A 12790-nucleotide genomic window follows, 5' to 3' on the forward strand; every position below is an offset into this window, starting at 1 on the left:
GGTATAATTAATAAACAAATAGTGGAGATACCATAAAATCAATCCTCCAAAGAGACTAAATTAATCAGCACAATTGAAGGAGGAAGAATAAAAAAATAGATAGGACCAGCAGATTTAAACCCAATCATGTCAATGGATACATTCTATCTAAATGGTCTATGCCAGTGGTTCTCAGCCTTCCTAATGCTGCGGCCCTTTAATACAGTTCCTGTAGGTCGCAACCCACAGGTTGAGAACCGCTGGTCTATACTCTAACATTCCAATTAAAATACAGATATTAGGCAGGGCAAAGCTTACTTATGCCTGTAATTCTACCACTCTTGGGAGTCCCAGGGAGGAAGATCACTTGAGGTCAGGAGTTCAAGATCAGGCTGAGCAAAAGCAAGATTCTATCTCTGCCCAAAACAGAAAAAATTAAGCAGGTGTGGTGTATGCCTGTAGTTCCAGTTACACAGGAGGCTGAGGCAGGAGGATTGCTTGAGCCCAAGCGTTTGAGATTGCAGTGAGCTATGGTGACACCACTGCACTCTAGTCAGGGTGACAGTGTCACTCTATCTCAAAAAAAAAAAAAAAAGATAAAGTACAAATTAAATACAGCAGAACCTTCATAGTTGACCATCTCCCTATACCAACCACCTCCTTAAGTTGACCTAATTTTTATAGACTGGATATGCACCACATGCATGTATAGTATAGTGGGCCAAGGTCCTTATGTTGACCACTTCTGTACATTAACCAGTTTGTTATAGTCTGTTGGGTGATCAACTTATAGAAGTTCTACTGTACACCTATGTGTCAGGCAAATTACTCCACCTGTGTAATTTTAGCCACTTTAAATTACAGAAGATGAATATAGATGAATATAATATTTAAAGAATGACTATGCTGCATGTGAAATATTCACTGAACAAACATCACAATTTACATCTTGCAGTTACACTTTTTTTGCTTTTACTGTCAGTAGGGAAATTGGTAAATTAGTAAAAAATAATCTACCAAATTTATTATTAGGCCCTATGTGAACTGCAGAGAAAAGGGCTACTTTGATTCACATTTTATTTCCCACATTTATAGTACTGATGCCAAAAAGTTAGAAGAATAAACATGGCTCTACTTTGACTATTAATCAACTGTAACATTTGGTCAATGCATGATTACATAACAACAGCCAAAATAAAGCTGTTAAAGAATAAAAAATTCTGAAGTCAATGACCTAAAGTTTACCAAACAAGGAACACTATTCAGTTTAAATATTAGATGAAAAATTCATTTTGAGTAAAATAGAAGCATTTACAACCGAAAAACATTCTTTCAAATGAAGTTTGAGAATACTTTTTTGTTGGGCATATAACCCATCAAAGGCTTATTTGTTGATTTTCAACAGTACATTATGTTAACATGAACATACTTGTAGCGCTTTTGTTTTGTTTTGTTTTATTTAAATCGATGGTAGCAGTACTTACCATTGACACAGCTCCTTAGGTCAGGGTGAGCATTACTTGACTGACGTGCAGGAGTGAATAATCCAGCTCGAAAAGAGCCAAGACATCCTGTAAATAGAAACATACATAATCCTAAAGTGGACGCACTTGATCTGAAATCATGGTAAGAATTTATCTCAAGAGGAAGGATATTTAGGCTCCTCTGGATACACAAGACTCAGTATTCAAAATGCCAACTATAAATATTTGTATTTACCTTTTTAAAAAATTAAAAATCTAGAAGCAAGATTGCATAAATACAGAATCAGGAAAAATAGGTTTGTGACAGCTCCTTCACTCTGGAGAAGAACCTTAAAGCCAGAAGTGAACTTGGATTAGCAGGGAAATTATGGTCACATAAATCTACATTCTTAATTCCATAAAAGAGATGTAATGTTATCCTTAAATCTGTAGACCAGGGCCTAATTATTTATAAAGTGTATATCGTTAAGTCAACAGAATGCATTAGGGTTTCTAGTTGCTGTAGGTAACTTCTATCTTTTTTCTTTTTTGATGTTCTATAGAGACTAATACAATAACATTTGTATAATGTCTCAATGTTACAAAGTAGGTTTACTTCATTCCTTTCATTCTTCACAACAATCCTGTGAAATGAGATACAGTAACCTGGCAGATATTGCTAGAATCTGAGAAATAACAGCTGAAATAATAGAGATGAAATAGTGGGACTTTAAAATAGGGGAGGACTTTAAAATAGTAGGACTTTAAAATTAGGGGTCCTTTAGTGCCAAAAATGTAGTTCTGGATAGCCAATGAAGACAGTATGTGTATCGCTTCATCGTTGAGATAATCAACAACTTGCTAAAAAAGGTGGTGTTTTGGCTACATTTTGATGAGTAACAACCCCCCAAATTAGTAGCTTCAATAATCTTCCTATTTTCCACATGATCTGTGGATCAAATATTTGGGAAGAGTTTGGTTGGGCTGTTTGTCTCTGCAGTGTGGAGAGTCAGCCAAAGTGGCTGAGCCTAAGGCATCTGCTTCCAAGATGGTGCGCTCAAGGTCTTTGGCATATCTGTTCCCACATGGTACTTCATGCTTCAGGACCTTTCCATGTAGCTGAGCTTTTCTTAGCATGCTGCTTTTAAAGTGGAACTTCTTTCATGGCAGCTAGCTTCCACAAAGAGGAAAGCAGACGCTTCCGTGGCAGTTAAGGGGTGTTGTATCACATCTACCATATTCTATTGATCAAAGAAGTCCCAGGGTCTGCTGAGAGTTGGAGGGAAGACAGATTATACCTCTCAATGATAAAATGACACTGGAAAAGAAGAGTTTATAGGACAGGTGATACTTTAAAGCTATCTTTGCAAAAATGCAATTTATCAGATTCAAAGGCTCATTTGAAGTCAGTAGGTATTTAAGTTTCCTATTGCTGCTGTGACAAATTACCAAGAATTTATTAGCTTTAAAAACAAATTAATTGTCTTCTTTTTATGGGAATTGGAAGTCTAAAACCAAAGTGTCAATAGTACTTCATTACTTCTGGAGACTTCAAAGGAGAATCTACAAGGTCGGACAATTAACTTTGCAAACTCAACCTAGAAAAGTACTATATAGCTCCTTGGTGAATATCACTGTGGTCACCTTTGAAGTACTTGCCTTGGGAAGCTATGCACTAATGTCAGAGCCTAGGGCACACATCAAAGCAATTTTGGAACTCTTTTTTCTAGAATGGCCATCAGAGCTGTCATCGTTTTGCTCTGGAGGTTCTGAATGTCATCAAAATGTCTTCCTTTCAATATTTGCTTTATCTTCAGGTAAGGAAAAAAGTCATCAGGGGCCAGGGACGATGTTCCAATACAGTTATTTGGTTACTGACTAAAAACTCCTTCACAGACAGTGCCATGTGTGAGCTGGTACATTGTTGTGATGCAAATCTCATGGCCAGGATTTTCAGTTAAGATTTTTCTGTTTCCCATAGCCACCAATAATTTTGACACACAATTCGATGAATTTTTGCAATGCTTTTACCAGTTCTGCTTCTTACTGGCCTCCCTGACTTCAGTGATGCTTTCTCTCCCCTCAGAAAAGCATTTAATCCATTTGTACACTGCCATTTTCTTCATGGCATTATCCCCATAAATTTGACGTAGTATGTCCTTGATTTCACTTCCACTCTTGCCAAATTTAACAAGAAATTTATGAATGTTTGCTCAAGCTCTGGCATTCTCATGGCAGAACACCCAACAATGATAATGAATGCTGCTCGGCAAGACTCTGCCACCGTCGTCTTCTTTTCTCTCTGTCTTTCTCATGTGTGTAACATTAGGATGACCACGTATGATAATGGGCCCAGAACAATCCTATTTTATCCATTTATGCCTGGCATTTATCTAGTAGAATAATCCTAAACTGAAGTGTCAGAATTTGGAACATAAATGATATTGTTATTCTATATTTAAGTTTTATCAAGCTCAGAAATTTTTCTTATGTTCTTAGTTTGACAAAAGTTTTTATCATAATTAAGTGTTGAACTTTATTAACTACTTTTTCTTTTTTTTTTAATTTCAGATTAATGTGAAGGTACAAACAACCTAAGTTACAATGTTTGCATTTGTTAGGTCGAGTCCCTCTTCCAGTTATGTCCTGTACCCAGGAGGTGCCATATACCCTTACCTTGTGGCCATTAAGTGGGAGCACACCAATCCCCCTCCATCTTCCCTCTCCCCCCAACTCAAATTGAGTTTTCTCTTGTGTGGGCATGTGTTAGATCATCTACTAGCTTCACATGAGTACTGAGTACATTGGACACTTGCTTTTTCATTCTTGTAATACTTTACTAGAAAGAATGTTAGTATTCTCTTTTGCTTATTTTTATCTCGACTATTATTATCTTTTTATTACTTGTTAGTCAGAAATTGGTTCATTTTCTTGATTTGAAAGTTTAGGTCATTTTTAAAATCTTCTAGTCCATTCTTTCTCTGCTGTCTCAGCTCTCAGCACCTCAATTCCAGCCCCACACTCACGAGGTCAAGCCCCCACACCTCCCTCAGTCTACCGGGGTTTCTTACACTTCTTGCTGTTTTCACTTTATTTTGTTATTTCTGTGCCTGAAATCTTACTATATCTCCAGAGATGACTTGAAGGGAAGGAGTCAATACTCTGGGTTAGTTCACCAACTTGGCAGAAGCTAGAAACTAAAAATGAATTCTAATGTTTATGTGCAGGCTCAAAGCTTAGCATTCATCCCAGGAAGTTTCTCTCTCATTAACAGAATTATCTCCTCCAGCGGGTGATATTTTCAGAAGCCTACACAGATGGTACAGCTATTCATCTTATTTCCCAAGGAACAAACACCACAATTAAAAACTTACATTTGTACAATGAAACACAGGGTAATTTTTTTCCAAATTGCATGTTTTCAAGACTGTACAGGAGATATGTGAGCAGACTGAAGTGCTTTATGAGCCTATAAACTAAGTCTAAATACTGTCCAAAAAATATGGGCTACAGTGGTCTAATTTCTTTGGTGACCTTATCTCACTAAAGAAGCTCCCTGCATAAGATACCATAATTAGTAAAACTACTTTTAAGTTTTCCAGGAACAGGATCATAAAGTTTTTTTTCCCCCTCAATTTAGGGCCAGTCATAGACTGTAGAATATCCACATCAAATGATAGAAAAGTTTAACTTAGGTAGGGCTTTTTTTTTTTTTTCAGGTTTTCAAAAGTGAGATTCACCACATCTGCCTATACATAAAGAACAATATATAAAATTTGAATCAAAACCCAAAACATAATAAAAATATACTTTTGTTTCATATGATAGATTAATAATAATACTGTACAGCAGAACCAAGTTTGACAAAGTAAAAAAAAAAAATCCATCTATATACATACACTTATTTGATATTCCAAGAGCTCTGAAGTTAGGAAACACTGTGCAGTTATAGTACACATGTGAAATTACAGAACCTGAAACTTAAATAACTTGCTTAACCTGACACAGCTAGAAATTTTTAGGTCTGGGAACAGAGCCCACATTTGTAATTTTTTGGTTTTGTTTTGTTTTGTTTTATTTTTCATACTTTGGTTCCATGCTGCCAAGTAAGACAGGCAAAGAGAAGAGAAAGTTAAGTAGAGCCAGAAAAGAGAAAGCTGAGAGGAACAAAAGGAGCAAAGAAAAATATTTTATATAAGGAACGTTCCCAGAACACATAATACGTGTTAAAATGTTATTTGTCTTTATCTAAATGTACTCTGCGATCAAAGGAATATGTATTCTGGAGTGTTGCACCTGCAAAAACACAGCCTCCTTACATGGCCCTAAGAAACAAAGGTTAATATATATTTTTAATGCAAGCTTGCAATTTATAACAGCCAAACATTGACTATTTTATTATAAAATATTTAAATTCCTACCTAAATTAAGAAGCTGAAGTAGGGCGGCGCCTGTGGCTCAAGGAGTAGGGCACCAGCCCCATATGCCGAGGGTGGTGGGTTCAAACCCAGCCCCGGCCAAAAAAAATAATAATAAAATTAAATTAAAAAAAAAAAGAAGCTGAAGTAGTCTTGATATAACTCTCTCTTTCCCCCACTTTGATAGTACAAATGCTTGACATGTAACTTTATAAAAGGAGACATCTTTTTTGTGGGTGTATACTTATATTCCACTGCCCTTTTAAAATGTAGTAGCTAAGGCTGGATGTGGTGGTTTATGCCTGTAATCCCAGCACTCTGGAAGGCCAAGGCAGGTGGATTGCCTGAGCTTACAAACTGGAGACTAGCCTGAGCTAAAGCAAGACCCCTTCTCTAAAAATAGCCCGGTGCTGTGACAGCCGCTACATGGGAGGATGAGGCAAGAGCATTTCTTGAGCCCAAGAGTTGAGGTTGCTGAAAGCTATCACACCACGGAACTCTACCAAGGACAACAAAGTGAGACTCTGTCTCAAAAATAAATAAAAGAATAAAATAAAATAAAATAAAGCTGCTAAATCTTGTTGTACTTCTATATTTATACAATAATTATATATAAATAAACAACACCTCATAATTAATTTTTATAGTACGCTCTTTCTGATTTTAAAGGAAATTATTTAAGTTTGATATTAGTAGCTAGGGAAGGAAGGAGGAGCAAAACAGGAAATAGGAGTCAGGGAAGAAAAATGAACGGGACTAGCATGACTAATACTGTACTAAGTGCTTTGAAAACATCTTGCATTTCTTGCTATAGACGTATTAGGTAAATTATTTCTATCCTTTTGACAAATGAGAAGACTACAGCACATAGAGGTTAAATAATTTTACATTTTGTAGAAAAGAAATGTTTGATTAGAGATTATAAAAAGCAATAGTGATAAGCCAACCAGAAAACACCCAGAAGCCCACAGAATGGAAATGTAAAATGACACACCATCCTAAAGAGAGATACCACAGAAGTAATTTCCAAAAGTTGATGAGAGGGTGAACTAAGTGTAGTATAGTATAGTTAACTCTCCTTGGCTAAGGATATGCCACAAATACAAGATTCTTATCGTACAGTGGTAATAAAAAACAAAAGGTAAGTACATACATACATAAAAACAAACAAACAAAAACAAAGATCCTGACTGTGTTAGACACTTAAAAAAATCAAGGGTAACCATACAAAATCTATGGAAAAAAGCTTCTGATCCTAGGAGGGTCTTCCACCCAGTAGTCTTGGACTCTTGGTCTGTTAAATGTCCCAAAAGGTAAACAGAAATACAGTCCTGGGCTGCATAACAACATTTCAGCCAAGGATGAATCTCATGTCCAATTATGGTCCCATAAGATTATAATGGAGCCGAAAAATTCCTATATCTTAGTGACATCTTAGCCATCTTAACGTCACAGTGCAGCATAGTACATTTTCTATATGTAGATACACAAATACTTACCATTGTGTTGTAACTGCCTATAGTATTCAGTAAAGTAACATGCTATACAGATTTGTAGCCTAAGAACAATAGGCTATGACGTATCACCTAATGTGTAAGAGGCTATGCCACCCAGATTTGTGCAAGTATACTTTTTAAATGATTGCATGATGAAAAAATTGCCTAGCAAGGCATTTCTCAGAATATACCCCACTTTGTTAGGTGATGCATTCCACCATTTCAATGATGAATGAACAAGGGGAAAGGTCTGAATATTCCTTCACCTCATCATGGTCCTTAGAACCTCTGATGGATATTGAGAAACAAAACCAAACAAAAGTATATCCCCAAACTATAATTAAACTATCAAAATGAGAATTTTATATACATTATTGTCACAATTATATTCATAATTCTAAACTGCATAGCTATCAATGTGTATCTAGCTCATTTCTACATTTTTTTCCCCAAAGAATATTTACTTTTCATTTCAGATTGGATACGATAAGAGTAGGGTGGAAGGAAGGACAGATGATGAGCAGTATTTAGAACCTAAATGATGAGGGAGAGCACATTCCTGTGCTCTGGACATACAGAGAATCCCACTAAAGAGAGGTGTATTTTTGGAAATGCTGACAACTCTCTCAAGGAATATTAATATCAAACTTTTCTATATTTGCATAAAGCAAACTGGAGCCTTGTTATTTTTAATTGATATTTAATTAAAATCACATAATCTATATGGATGTGGAAAAGTACCTCTCTCTTTGAGAGCCCAGAGTCATATCCAAAAACAGAACATAGATAGGATACTGCAGGGAGTGATAAAATGGTGTTGCAAAGTGAGAATTTGTTAATGAATTCTATAAATATTTAAATGATTAATTATATCAAAATCTTTGAAGAGTTTAGATATCATTCCTTCTATTAAAAGATAACCCATAAAAATTCATATACTTATAGATAATTCCTTGCTACCTAAATATAACTGAACATTAGTCAATGACGCTTCATGCAAAAGATACAAGTATGAAAAAGCCTAAAAGTCAGGGCAGCACCTGTGGCTCAAAGGAGTAGGGCGGTGGCCCCATATGTTAGAGGTGGTGGGTTCAAACCCAGCCCTGGCCAAAATTGCTAAAAAAAAAAAAAAAAGAAAAAGCCTAAAAGTCAAAATGCCAAATAGTAATTAAAGAATCATTCCAAATGTGTCTAGATATATTTAAATTCAAAAACATCAAAATTGCACATAAAATGAAATCTCACTCCCAAGGATAATAAAATTACATTGGATGGAATATATAGGTACAGATTTAGACTTCTACATATCTAACGTTCCTTCCATTTCTAAGATCAGATAATTAAGATGCTTTGAACTTACCTAAGTATTTTGGATAAAAATAATCCTAGAAAGAAGAAAAAGAAAAAATATATTTTAGCAAATTTAAGTTTCATTGTGTTAAGTTAATGTAATAATGTGTTTTTACATTAAAAATGCATATAAATTACATTTAACTCTTTTACACATTGTAACATAATTTTTTTCTACAGTAAAAATGTACAGAGAGAAGATAAGCAATAAAGTTAACCAATAAGTAATATAGTTAAGCCAATAAGATGCTTGAGCTTAAGGCAATATTAATCACTTAAATCATGTTTCAAAAGCTTCTGATCTGAAAACAAGTTCTATTTAAGATGTTAAGGAGCTGTGCCATGACCCTCAATTGTTGCCCACTGGACCTCTGGAACAGCTGCTCTGTGACCCACGACCAGCGACCCATGATCGGCAACTGCCCGAACCTCTGGAAGAGCTGGGCGAGATCCACAACCCGCGATAGTCACTTGTCCAGACCCTGGTAAGAGCTGCACTGCGACCCGCCACGACCCGCGACCTGAGCCCACTGCATCTCTGCACGCCCTGGGAGCCGTGCAACCCCACATCCTCCCTCCTCTACCCTCCCTGCCTCCACACTGGCCCGCTCATCTGGCCAGGGATTCTGGTAGCCGTATGCCCTCCGGAGACTTCCCTGCCTCTGTACAGAGCCCTTCTCCTGGCCAGAGACGGTTGGAGCCTTGGGCCCCCTGTGCCAAAGTCACTAGGTGCCAGGCACTCCCAGAACCGTGTGCACCACCCCACACCCTGTTGCTGGATCCGGGTGTCACACTCTGAAGCTGTTCCCACAACCAGAACTGCCTGGCTGGGGCAGCCCCACAGGAGCTACACAGGGTCACTCACTACAAAGATCCAACAACAATAGAGTGATCCCGCTGGAGTCTAATCTTGGAGAGACACATCCCCAACACTGAGGACGGCCAGAGGCAAGGGTGAAAATCAATCATGAGGCCAAAATCAACAGAAATACTCTGGCAATATGAATAATCAAAGTATATAAACTCCCCAAAGAAACAAAGGGGCAGACACAGCACAAGATCCCATGCACAAACAAATAGCTGAGATGTCAGAAATCGAATTCAGAATCTGGATAGCAAATAAAATTGAATTAGAATTCCAAGCAGTAACCCAAAAGATGTCCAAGAATTCAACGAATTCAAAGACCAAATGACCAAAGATTTTGACACATTGAGACAAGAACTTGAAGCCATCAAAGATCTGAGAAACACAGTAGAATCCCTCAGTAACAGAATGGAGCAAGCAGAAGAAAGGATTTCGGACATTGAAACAAATCTTTCGAATACTCCCAAACTTTCAGAGAGGAAGAGAAATGGAGGGCAAAAACAGATCACTCTCTCAGAGAGCTCTGGGATAAGTCAAAGAAAACCAATATTCGTCTTATAGGGATCCCAGAAAGTGATGAAGTGGCTTCACAAGGCACAGAGTCTCCTCTCCATGAGATTATGAAAGAGAACTTTCCAGACATGCCAAGAGACTCTGAAATTCAGATAGCAGTTTCAGAATCCCAGCATGACTCAACCCAAATAAGACATCTCCCAGACACATAATAATAAATTTCACTAAAGTTAATATGAAGAAGAAAATTCTGAAAGCAGCCAGATGAAAGAAAACCATTACCTACAAGGGGAACAATATTAGAATAACTGCAGATCTCTCTGCTGAAACCTTTCAAGCTAGAAGAGGATATCATCAACTTTTAATCTCCTAAAACAAAATAACTTTTAATCCAGGATCCTGTACCCAGCTAAGCTGAGTTTCATTTAAGATGGAGAAATTAAATACTTTACCGACATTCACATGTTGAAGAAATTTGCCATAACTAAACCAGGTCTCCAGGATATTCTCAGACCTATCCTTCATAAAGACCAGCATAATCCTCCACCACAAAAGAAAACCCACCCAGAAAAATTTGATTCAATTCCAACTTCCACAGTTGCAAAAGGATTAAAAATGTACACCGGACTCTCAAAAGGCTAATCAATATTCTCAATTAATGTGAATGGTTTAAATTGTCCTCTAAAGAGGCACAAGTTGGCTGACTGGATACAAAAACTCAAGCCAGATATCTGCTGCATACAAGAATCACATCTTACATTAAAAGACAAATATAGACTCAAGGTGAAGGGATGGTCATCTATACTCCAGGTAAATGGAAAGCAGAAAAAAGCAGGCATTACAATCCTATGCGCAGACGCAATAGGCTTTAAACCAACCAAAATAAGGAAGGATAAGGATGGACACTTCGTATTTGTTAAAGGTAATACTCAATGTGATGAGATTTCAATTATTAATATTCATGCACCCAACCAGAATGCACCTCAGTTAATAAGAGAAACTCTAACACACATGAGAAACTTGATTTCCTCCAGTTCCATAATAGTTGGAGATTTTAACACCTCTTTAGCAGTGCTGGATAGATCCTCCAAAAAGAAGTTTAGCAAAGAAATTTCAGATTTATTTATTTTTATTTTTATTTATTTATTTATTTTTTATTAAATCATAGCTGTGTACATTAGTATGATCATGGGGCACCATACACTTTGTTCATAGACCGTTTGACACATTTTCATCACACTAGTTAACATAGCCTTTGTGGCATTTTCTTAGTTATTTTGCTAAGACCTTTACATTCCACATTTACTAGGATTCACATATTCCCTTGTAAGATGCATCGCAGGTGTAATCCCTTTAATCCCCCTCCCTCCACTTCCCTCCCAAGAATTCAACGAATTCCTCCCTCCCCTCCCTTTCCCCCTTCTCCCTATTCTTAGGTTGTAACTGGGTTATAGCTTTCATATGAAGGTCTTACATTAGTTTCATAATAAGGGTGAGTACATTGGGTACTTTTTCTTCCATTCTTGAGACACTTTACTAAGAAGAATATGTTCCAGCTCCATCATGTAAACATGAAAGAGGTAAAGTCTCCATCTTTTTTTAAGGCTGCATAATATTCCATGGTGTACATATACCACAATTTATTAATCCATTCGTGGATCGATGGGCACTTGGATTTTTTCCATGACTTAGCAATTATGAATAGGGCTGCAATAAATATTCTAATGCAAATATCTTTGTTATGATGTGATTTTTGGTCTTCTGGGTATATGCCCACCCGAGGGATTACAGGATTGAATGGCAGATCTATTTTTAGATCTCTAAGTGTTCTCCATATCTCTTTCCAAAAGGAATGTATTAATTTGCATTCCCACCAGCAGTGCAAAAGTGTTCCCTTTTCTCCACATCCATGCCAACATCTGTAGACTGAAACTGGACCCACACCTCTCACCATTAACCAAGATAGACTCTCACTGGATTAAAGATTTAAACCTAAGACATGAAACTATAAGAATACTAGAAGAGAGTGCAGGGAAAACCCTTGAAGAAATTGGGTTGGGTGAGTTTTTCATGAGAAGGATCCCCCGAGCAATTGAAGCTGCTTCAAAAATACATTATTGGGACTTCATCAAACTAAAAAGCTTCTGCACAGCCAAGAACACAGTAAGTAAAGTAAGCAAACAGCCCTCAGAATGGGAAAAGATATTTGCAGGTTATGTCTCTGACAAAGGTTTAATAACCAGAATCCACAGATAACTCAAATGCATTAGCAAGAAAAGAACAAGGGATCCCATTGCAGGCTGGGCAAAGGACTTGAAAAGAAACTTCTCTGAAGAAAACAGGTGCACGACCTTCAGACATGTGAAAAAATGCTCATCATCTTTAATCATCAGGGAAATGCAAATCAAAACTACTTTGAGATATCATCTAACTCCAGTGAGACTAGCCTACATCACGAAATTTCAGATTTAAACTTAACCATTCAACATCTGTACTTAACAGACATCTTTAGAACATTTCATCCCAATGAAACTGAATACACATTCTTCTCATCAGCCCATGGAACATACTCCAAAATCGACCACATCCTAGACCACAAATCCAACCTCAGCAAATTTAAAAAACAGAAATTATTCCTTGCATCTTCTCAGATCATCATGGAATAAAAGTTGGAACTCAGTAACAACAGAAACCTGCATACCCATA

At 37.0% G+C, this 12790-nt stretch overlaps 1 protein-coding gene across 1 annotated transcript in view; it reads right to left on the reverse strand.

Moving 5' to 3' along the window:
• Positions 1-12790, reverse strand: part of PROS1 (protein S) — a 108494-nt gene that overhangs the window by 47149 nt on the left and 48555 nt on the right. The window contains exons 3-4 of the mRNA XM_053565337.1: positions 8717-8741; positions 1464-1550 (exon numbers count right to left, since the gene is read on the reverse strand). Of these exons, the coding sequence (XP_053421312.1) occupies positions 1464-1550; positions 8717-8741 (112 nt within the window). The remainder of the gene's footprint in view (positions 1-1463; positions 1551-8716; positions 8742-12790) is intronic.

The sequence above is a fragment of the Nycticebus coucang genome, chromosome 16, assembly GCF_027406575.1.
Source record: "Nycticebus coucang isolate mNycCou1 chromosome 16, mNycCou1.pri, whole genome shotgun sequence".
NCBI classification, from domain to species: Eukaryota; Metazoa; Chordata; class Mammalia; order Primates; family Lorisidae; genus Nycticebus; species Nycticebus coucang.